This window comes from Orycteropus afer, unplaced genomic scaffold, assembly GCF_000298275.1.
Source record: "Orycteropus afer afer isolate SDZICR_OR568_19922 unplaced genomic scaffold, OryAfe1.0 scaffold00010, whole genome shotgun sequence".
In the NCBI taxonomy this organism is placed as follows: domain Eukaryota; kingdom Metazoa; phylum Chordata; class Mammalia; order Tubulidentata; family Orycteropodidae; genus Orycteropus; species Orycteropus afer.
Window position 1 is genome coordinate 17,082,030 of NW_006921597.1, and position 10,895 is coordinate 17,092,924.

The 10,895-nt window shown below is 38.3% G+C and overlaps 1 protein-coding gene across 1 annotated transcript in view; it reads right to left on the reverse strand.

Moving 5' to 3' along the window:
• Nucleotides 1-9,312, reverse strand: part of CEPT1 (choline/ethanolamine phosphotransferase 1) — a 50,527-nt gene extending 41,215 nt beyond the window's left edge. Inside the window, exon 1 of the mRNA XM_042782003.1 lies at nt 8,974-9,312. Within this exon, the coding sequence (XP_042637937.1) occupies nt 8,974-9,312 (339 nt within the window). The remainder of the gene's footprint in view (nt 1-8,973) is intronic.
• Nucleotides 9,313-10,895: the final 1,583 nt, after the last annotated feature.

Below are 10,895 nucleotides of genomic sequence, written 5' to 3' on the forward strand. Positions count from 1 at the left end.
CCAAACAATTTTGAGTTTTGTACCACTTTGTTCTCCCTCTTTATGTAGGATCTCCTACATCATTCACATGAACTTATAGGCCCATTGTCTGTGCTGGACAATTTTTTAAGAAGTAGATTGCCACATCAAAGAAAAAATAGGGGCAAACTTGTTGTTTTTGTTGTTATTATGCCGTCGAGTCAGACCCAACTCATAGCGACCCTTCCTTGGGTATGTGAGGCAGTATCACTATGGAAGTAGATTGCCCAACCTTCCTTCTGAGGAGTGGCTAGTGGGTTTGAACCACCAGCCTTCTGGTTAGCAGTTAAGTGCCTTAGGCACTACGCTACCACAGCATAAATAGACTATCAAGCATAACTAAAAATGCACAAACAGCAAAAGATAAACCAGATGACTCAGACCTTTTACAATTTAAATTCTTATGTGCATCAAGACTTCTTCATCCCTATAGAATGGGAAAAATATTCAGCAATGACATATCTGATGAAGGACTTATCTCTAAAATTTATAGAATTTATAGAAAACACTTCAACATTAAAAAGACAAACAATCCAATTAAAAAATGGGCAGAAGACATGAACAGATACTTCACCAAAGAAGATATTCAGGCAGCCAACAAACATATGAAGAAATGTTTGTGATCATTAGCTGTTAGAAAGATGCAAATCAAAACAATGAAATACCATTTCACCCCAGCATTCATAGCAAAGTTCAACAAGACAGAAAATAACAGATGCTGGTGAGGGTGTGGTGAGAATGGGACTCTCATACACTGCTGGTGGGACTGTAAAAATGATATAACCACTGTGGAAATCAGTATAGCAATTCCTTAAAAAGTTGGAAATAGAAATACCATTTGATCTAGCAATCCCATTGCTAGGTATATATCCTAAAGAAGTGAGAGGCAGGACACCAACAGACATATGCACACTCATGTTCACTGCACCACTATTTACAATGGCAAAGAGATAGAACAACCCAAGAGCCCATCAACTGAGGAATGGATAACCAAACTGTGGTACTTATACACAGGGGAATACTATGCAACCCTAAAGAATGATGCAGAATCTGCAAAACATTGCAGAATGTGGATGAACTTGGTGGACATTATGCTAGGTGAAATAGGTCAGTGCAGAGGGACAAATGTTTTAGTCCATTATTATGGAAAGTCAAAGAACGGTTTATACATGGAAGGAAACTGTCTTCATTGGTTACCTGGGGAGGGGAGGGAAAATTCCTAGATACGTTGAAAGAACAATTTGTATACAGAAACCAAAGATTATTAATGGTAATCAGGGGTAGGATGGAGGGGGAAAGGGGAAGTTTTTGTGTGCAGGGCACTGAGTTTATGCTAATGGTGGTGGAGTATTTTGGAACATGATAGCAATAATGGTGGCACAACATGAAAAATGTCATCAATGTCCCTGAGGTATAAATGTGGACGTTGTTATGTTAGTGAATGTCTTGTTCTGTATGTTTTCACCACAATAAAAGTATGAAAAAAAAGAAGCAGATTGACAGGTCCTTCTTTCCAGTGTGTCTTAGTCTGGAAGCCCCACTGAAACCTGTCCACCATGGGTCAGCTTGCCGGTATTTGAAATACCAGTGATGTAACTTCCAGCATCACAGAAATATACAAATCACCATAGTACAACAAAGGGGCAGATGAATGGTGGTGAGAGGAAGTGGTGGCACCCACACAGAGGGCTGGATCATGGTAATTTTATCCCAAAGGACAAATCATCTGAAAATATCACATTTAAGTAATGAATACAGTTAGTAACAGGAGTCCCTGGGTGGCGGTAATGGTTAAGTGTTCACCTACAAACTAGAAGGTTGATAATTCAAATCCACCCAGAGACACTTTGGAAGAAAAGCTTGACTTCCAAAAGGTTATAGTCATTGAAAACCACATAAAGCAGTTTTATTCTGAAACATATGGGATCACCATGAATTGAAATCAACTTGACGGCAATGAGTTTGGTATGGTTTTGGTTTATATATATAGTAATAGTAGAAGAAGAGGCTTGGATTTGAGAAAGCTTAGGGAAAGAGCCTTCATAATAGCATGCTTCCTTTCTTAATGTCAGCCGGAGTAGGATATGGGAACAGGAAATGTACTATGTTGACTTTTTCTTACACTCCCTTTGCCTTGCTAAAATAATTGAGATACAGCTGAGGTCTATCAGCCACACCAGTCTACTTCCATAAGGATTTACAGCTCTGCTTGCTGAGGACTGCATAGGCAACTGCACTAGTAGCTGATGACTAGAAAGGAAAACAGCAAATAAGGTGACAAACAGCTGTAGACTGCTGGCTGTCCTGAAGGCACAGAGTTATTCTGAGCATTTGCAAGTGGTGTTCCGATCCAGGCAGCATCTAAGAATCAGCTCTGCATGTCGAGGACAGCGTAGGCAAATGTACCAGTGGCTAACAACTAGAAAGGAAAACAGTGAATGAGTAGACAAACAGAGCTGTGGACTGTGGGCTACCCTGAGGGTGCAGGCATTTTGAATTATTTCCAAGCACCATTCCAATCCGAGCAGCAACCTAAGAATAGGCTCCGCTTGGCAAGGACAGCATGGGCAACCACAATGGAGGCTGATGACTATAAAGGTATGATATTCCCCTTCTTACTCTGGTACCCCACAACCTCTTGCTGAACAGAGGTATGGCCATACCCCACCTCCACCCACCTTCTAGACCAGCAGGCAATCCATTTCCCTCTGTGTACCCTGACAGAGCCTGGGTATCCTGCTTCCATTCCCAGTTTTGTTTTTAAATTATTCATTTTTACTTCCTTTCTTTTTACCTTTTTTCTTTTTCCCTTCCCTGGTTTGCTTCTTTCTATGGTTCTTTCTATCCCTTGTTTTTCTTTTTGCAGTTCTCTCATTTTTTTTTTAATTATTATTTTTTTTTCTTAAGCTCTTTCTCTTATCCACACCTCCACAGATATTGTGGGATATTTTTCTCTCTTTCTTTATATATTTTTAAATTTTTCTTTCCATTTAATATCTTTTTTTTTTTAATTGCAATTCTTGCTGCTTGTTTATGTGGTTTGTGTCTTTTATTGTCTTGTTTTTATTTTTTTGGTAGATTTCTGTTTATTTGTCTAAGTGAGTAGCACGCAGCAACTGTGCCCACATGGCCCAACCATACCCGCTCCTCCCGAAACCCCACCCGCTGGCAGAGGACCACCACTTGCTTCTACACCAACTGACCAATGATAGGCAGTTGCCAATATCAGCCCAACTTACCCTCAACAGCTCCTCAAGAACAGCTAATAGAGACCTGTGCGTATACTCTCATTCTCTAACATACCTATCAGGAGACAGGTGGTGAGTGCCTAAGTGCTGTCAACTAGCAAACACAGGAGCAGAGTCAGTAGCCCCGCTCACTCAGATACATCAACACAAAACAAAGGAAAAAAAATCTTCCGCAAATCACACCAACATACAATCACCAATTAGATTTAAATACAATGACATCACAATGTCTTAGAGACAACTACCTATCCCAATACACACAAAGAAGTAATACAAAGCAGTACAAACAAGGACCAGGAAACAGATCTAGAAAACCTCCCTGAGGGAGAAGTAGCATTCAAACTTCATAAGAAGGAATTCAAAAGAATTATATTTGGATATCTTCAATGCATTGAAAAACAGATCAAGGAAAACTATGACAAACTTAAGGAAAACACAGATAAAACCCTAGAACAATTCAGAAAAATAATACTATAACAAACTGACAAAATAAATGTAAAAATTAGAAATTATATAGAAACAACAAATAGAGACCCAGAAGATTAACACTAAGATTTTGGAAATAGATAACACACTGAATGAACAAAGGAATAGAATCAAATCAATGGAAGACAAAATTAGTGAAATTAAAGACAAATATTTCAATACTATTTTGTTATGTGATCAATCAGAAAAAAGATCAAAACAAAATGAAGAAAGCCTAAGCTTCATGTGGGATACCATCAAGAGGAATAACTTACACATGACCAGACTTCCACAACAGTAGAAAGAAATAAAACCACAGAGAAAATTGTTGAAGATTTGTTGGAAGAGAATTTCCCTAATATGATGAAAAACAATAAAATAACCATTCCAAATATCAACAAACCCAAAACAGCACAGACCCCAAAGAAAATCACCAAAACATATCATAATCAAATTCACTAAAACCAAAGACAAAGAAAGAATCCTAAAAGCAGCACAGGAAAAACAAAAAGTTACCTATAAAGAGTGACCAATAAGACTATGTTCTGATTTCTCAGAAGAAACCATTCAGGCGAGCAGGCAATGGGAAGATATATATAAAACCCTAAAACAAGTAAATTGCCAACCAAAAATTTACATACCCAGCAAACTCAAATCTGATGGTGAAATTAGGACATTTCCATATAAACAGAAATTAAGGAAATTTGTTTAAACCAGATCAACCTTGTAAGAAATGCTAAAAGGAGTCCTGATAGAGAACAAACAACAGCAGACAACTAATGATAATTAATACACATGATGACATCACCCAGAAACCAAGCTAGTTACAAAAGTATCCAAAGTAAAACAAGCTTACAAGACTGTAAACAGGGATGTCCATTAGTAAATAAGGACAACAACAAACCAAAAACAGGGAATAAATAGTGTAGGTACAGAACTTTCAAATGGAGAAGAAGTCAAGACAACTGCAATAGAGAACAGATTGTTTTAAATTTGGGAAGAAAATGATAAATCACAGGATAATGTCAAAGAAAAATAATAAACTTTCTCATCAAAATAAGAAAGAGAAGAGGCACAAATATTTAGCAAATACTAAAACAATAGCAACAATGGAATTGATGACATGATTCATAAACAAAATTAGTTCAGCATAGAAAATTATCCGGAAGGAATCAACAATGCTGAAAAAAACACATAACAAACAATAGCAATAAATCATACTTGTTGACAATGATACTGAATGTAAATGGATTAAATGTGCCAATCAACAGATGGAGAGTTGTAGATTGGATAAGAAAACATAACCCATCAATATGATGTCTACAGGAATTTCACCTTAGAGACAAAGACAAAAACAGACTAAAAATCAAAGGTTGGAGAAAGATATAGCAAGCAAATGGCAATCAAAAAAGAGCAGGAGTGGCAATATTACAACCTGATAAAATAGACTTTAAGAAAAAAAATCATCTTAAGAGACAAGGAAGGACATTATATAATGATAAAAGGATCAATTTAATAAGGACTTAACCATAATAAATATCTACACACCCCATGAATCCGAAAATACATAAATCAGACATTAACACAATTGAAAAGACAGATTACTCCAGAGTAGTAATAAACCAAAAACCAAACTTATTGCCGTTGAGTTGGATCCGACTCATAGCGACCCCTCCTTGGTTCTGAGGTGCTATCACTATGGCAGTAGATTGCCCAACCTAATACACCACTTCCAATGGAAGCTAGAACAGCTAGAAAGAAATTCAACAAAGACACAGAAGAACTAAACAATACAATCAACCAACTTGACCTTAAAGACATATACAGAGCACTTCACCCAACAACATAATACACTTTTTTTTTTTTTTTTTTTACAACACACATGGAACACTGTCCAGTATAGACCATAGGTTAGGCCAAATCACAATAAAAATTTTAAAAAAAGAAAAAATCAGTGACTTCTTCTATACCAGCAACTCACTCACTCGCTCACTGCCATTGAGTTGAATCTGACTCATAGCGACCCCTCCCTGGGTTTCCAAGGCGGTATCACTACAGAAGTAGACTGCCCAACCTTTCTTCCAAGGAGTGGCTGGTGGGTTTGAATCACCAGTCTTCTGGTTAGCAGTCAAATGCCTTAGGCACTAACTATACCACCAGAACACCAGCAAAGATCTCTGAGAAATAAATTAATACCATTTACAATAGCCACCAAAAAGATAAAATACTTGGTAATACATCTTACCAGGGATACAAAAGACCTACACAAAACTACAAAGTTTGTAGGAAAACTACAAAACACTACAAGAAACTAGAAGAGATATACATAAATAGAAGAATATACCATAGTCATGGATAGGAAGACTGAATATTGTAAAAATGTCAATACTACCCAAAGCAATCTATACATAGCATTTAATGCAATCAACATTAATTTAATCAACATTCTGTAAGGACATGGTAAAACCAATCACTAACTTTATATGGAAAGAGACCCCAGACAAGCAAAGCACTATTGAAGAAGAAGAACAAAGTAGGAGGTCTCACACTCCTAGATCTCAAAACCTACTATATAGCCAGAGTGGTCAAAATAGCCTGGTATTGGTACAATGACAGACACATAGACCAGTGGAACAGAATTGAGAACCCAGAAATAGATCCATCCATCTAAAATCTGATAATCTTTGACATAGGTCCAAAACCCATTAAATGGGGAAGAGATAGCCTCTTTAACAAATGGTGCTGGCAAAATTGGATATGCACTTGCAAAAAAATGAAACAAGATCCATACCTCACACCATACACAAAAACTAACTCCTGATGGATCAAAGACATAAATGTAAAACCCAAAATTATAAAATTCATCGAAGATAAAATAGGGTCAAATCTAGGAGCCCTAATTTAAGGCATAAACAGACTATCAAACAAACCAAGAATGCACAGGAGGTCGAAGAGAAGCTAGATAACTGGGACCTTTTAAAAATTAAATTTTTATTTGCAATGAAAGACTTCATTAAAAAAAAAAAAAAAAAAAACAGAGACCCTACAGATTGGGAGAAAGTATTTTCCTATGACATATCTGACAAAGGACTTATCTCCAAAATCTATAGAAAACTTCAACACCTCAACACCAAAAAGACAAACAACACAATTCAAAAATGGACAAAACACTTGAACAGATACTTCACTAAAGACAATGTGCTGGTGGCCAACAAACACATGAGGAATTGCGTACGATCTTTAGTCATTAGAGACATGCAAATCAAAACTGATGAAATATCATCTCACCCCAGCCATAACAGCAAAGTTCAACAGGATAGAAAAATAACCAATGCTGACGAGGTTGCGGAGAGATTGGAACTCTTGTGCACTGCTGGTGGGACTGTAAGATGGTATAACCATTGTGGCAAATGGTATGGCGCTTCCTTAAAAAACTGAAAATAGAAATATCATTTGAACCAGCAATTCCTTTACTAAGAATATATCCTAAAGAGGTGAGAGACAGGACATGAACAGACATATGCATACCCATGTTCATCGCAGAACTATTCACAGTAGCAAAGAGATGGAAACAACCTAAATGCCCACCAATGGAGGAATGGATAACCAAACTAATATACATACATACAATGGAATACTATGCAATGCTGGAGAATAATGCAGACTCCAAAAACAGCTCATAACATGAATGAACCTGGAGGACATTATGCTGAGTGAAATAAGTCAAACACAGAAGGATAAATAGTGTATTAGTCCACTACTATAAAAAGTCAAGGAAAGCTTTATATATGGAAGGAAACTTTCTTTGTTGGTTACCAGGGAAGGGGTAGAGGGAAGGGGGGTAGGGGAAGGAAAATTACCTGATAGGTAAGAGGTAGGTATTGATCTGGGTGAAGAGAAAGGCAACATACCAAATGTGAGTGACCAACTCTATAATACTGAGGAAAAGGAAGACACAGTGAGGAGTACAAGAGGTACAGACAACAAAGATACACAGTACTGCATTATCAGTAATTACAAACATTAATCTATGGGCTGAATGATCAGGTATGTCTAGGCAGAGGGAACATACCCATGACCATATATAAGTCTGGCAAACAATGTATCTACATATGTATTTGTATGTAATATAAGAATGTCCATATAAATAGAACTAAAGAGGATAAAGTGATAACTTTTTAGCCATAGCCAACTACCCTGTGGAGTGAGTTGTTGGGCCTGTGGGCTTGGGACTATGGTCACAAGGGGCATCAAGCTCAATTGGTATAACATACTACACAAAAACATTGTTCTACAACCTACTTTGGGAGCTCGGGTAATGTAGTGCCTAAGGCACTTGACTGCTAACCAGAAGGCTGGCAGTTCAAACCCGCCAGCCACTCCTCGGAAGGAAGATGGGGCAATCTACTTCCATAGTGATACTGCCTCAGAAACCCAATGAGGGGTCGCTATGAGTCGGGTCCGACTTGACAGCACATAACAACAACAACAACACATCCTACTTTGGTGAATAGTGAGTAGGGTCTTAAAAGCTTGCAAGGTCCTCTAGATCTAACAATGGTCCCTCCTTGTCTGGAGCAAAGAAAAATGAAGAAAACCAAAGACACATGCAAACAATTAGTCCCAGGGACTAGTGGACCATATATATATGTATCCACACACACACACACACGTTGTTATTTGCCGTTGAGTCAGACCCGACTCATAGCGACCCCTCCTTGGGTTTCCGAGGTGGTATTACTACGGAAGTAGATTGCCCAACCTTCCTTCCGAGGAGTGGCTGGTGGGTTGGAACCGCCAACCTTCTGGTTAGCAGTCAAATGCCTTAGGCACTATGCCACCAGAACTGCTATACATACATACATACATACATATATATATACACACACACACACACACACATACATATACGTATATATAATTTGGATTTTCTGATTTCAAAAGCAAGAGTTAATTCCTGATAACAATTTACCTATGAGGTAAACCCTATGAGGGTTAATTTACCTATGAGTTATCAACCCTTTGCTTCTGGTTTCTAATAATGGATGAAAGCTGGATAAAGTCGGTTGTCATTACAAGCAGAAGTACATGGGTTATCAATAGTATGTGTGATGGGATATTTTAAAATAGGTGACAAATAGATGTCATATTATCTTCACTTTAGCTAAAATGATCCATTATCCCAATTAAAATGTTTTGGTATTTAACAAATGTTGATATATGTTAAGAAACCTGTTCTTACCTGTTCTGTAGCTGTAGGGCAGTAGTAGACTAATAAAACTGTGGTACAGATATTTATTGACAGTCCAATGATGGTGATGAGATTTGGGGCAATCCAGGAGGGAACTCTACCAACTAGCCATTCCCAATATCCTTGCATTAAGGGCTCAAGCAGGGACCGTCCAGCACTCTGGTATCTGTGTTCTTCTAGCCGCTTAAGTTGGTGTCTTGATAATGGTGGTGTAGGTAACTGAAACAATTTATTTAATATACATCCTGTAGTACTCATATGCCCAAAGCCCACAGGGGACTCCAGGTGAGAATCTCCACATCGTTTCCTTGTTGACCGATGCCCACTCATGGATCTTGGTTTTCTATTATCTGGAGACAGTAACTTATCTTAAGTTTTATAGCTTTTTTTGTGGCTGGTCTTTACCTGTATAAATAAAATGCATTTGTTAGCCACTGTTATATATCTTATAAAATATCAGTACATTAAAAAAAATACACACACACAACATCAAACTTCAAATAGACTTAAATGTCAACTAGGGATCAGCAAACCAGGGACCTTTTTTTTGGGTCTACTTCTACTGATGGTGTTGAGCCAAAAGAAATTACCATGCAGTGGTATTCCAGGTGCCGGTAAACAACAATGAAAAAACTAAGTTGTGTAAGTGATGATTGTTGATAATGGATCTTGAATTTAATCCCTGAAGCACTTTTACTTTAGAACACATTAAAACAAAACAAAACAAAACAAAAACTGTTGAGTTGGGTCTGACTCCTAGCGACCCCTCCTTGGGTTTACGAGGTGGTATCACTACAGAAGTAGATTGCCCAATCTTCCTTCCGAGGAGTGGATGGTGGGTTTGAACCACCAGCCTTCTGGTTAGCAGTCAAATGTCTTAGGCATTATGCCACCACAGCTCCCAGTTTTGGGATCTCAATGGTTTGAAGTGGTGAGGACATAGCAGGGTAGTAAAATGGAATTATGAAAGACAATCAAATCTGTAAGTAATTTCTATTCTAACCAAAAAACCAAACTCACTGCCATTGAGTCAATTCCAACTCATAGTGACCCCCTTGGGTTTCCGAGACTATAAATCTTAATGGAAGTAGACAGCCCCATCCTCCTTCCAAGGAGCAGCTGGTGGGTTTGAACTGCTGACCTTCTACTCAGCAGACAAATGCCTTATCCACTGCACCACCAGAACTCCTTAATATCTGTATTAGAAGGAAGAATTAGCAGAAAATGCTTAGGGGTTAAATAAAAGGCGTTATGGAGAAACAAAAAGGAGTCAACAGGTAGAGACTAGTACTACTATCAAAAAAGACAGTTGAAGAAAACTGTTATTTTGGCTTTGAGGTAGAGTGAGGGGATCTGGGGATGAGGGTAAGAAGGGAGACATACATAGGTTTTTAAGCAGAGCTATTTTAGACAAAACCAAAAGACTGCAATACCAGGCACAACTCTAGCGAACCCTGTTCAATGCACCAATTATGCAAATCAGTCCAGGGAGACTAAGATCACCCACCTATGATACAAATTGTGTAGAGTATCAAATCCCACTCCACATGCCAGCTGCATCATACAGAAAGAAATTTCAACTTTCCTTTGCTGTTTATTTCAAACTCCAGCTGCCCCCAGACCTCTTTTCTCTTTTAACCCAAGCCATCCAGGGCTAGGTCAGTGGGTACCAACTATGAGCTCGGTAGTGTACATGACTCACTCCACTTCAGACCAGCAGGCCTCAAATTTGGGGTTTTCCTCTACCTCGTCAGTGTGCCAGATGCAAGCCCAGGAGTCCACACAACTCCTTCCACTTCAGACAAGCTGGGCCCAAATTTGGGGGTTTTCTCTTCCTCCTACAGTACCAGATGCAAGTATGGAAGTCCACACGACTTCCTCCACTTTTGAATGGCCAATTACTTCTTTGGATT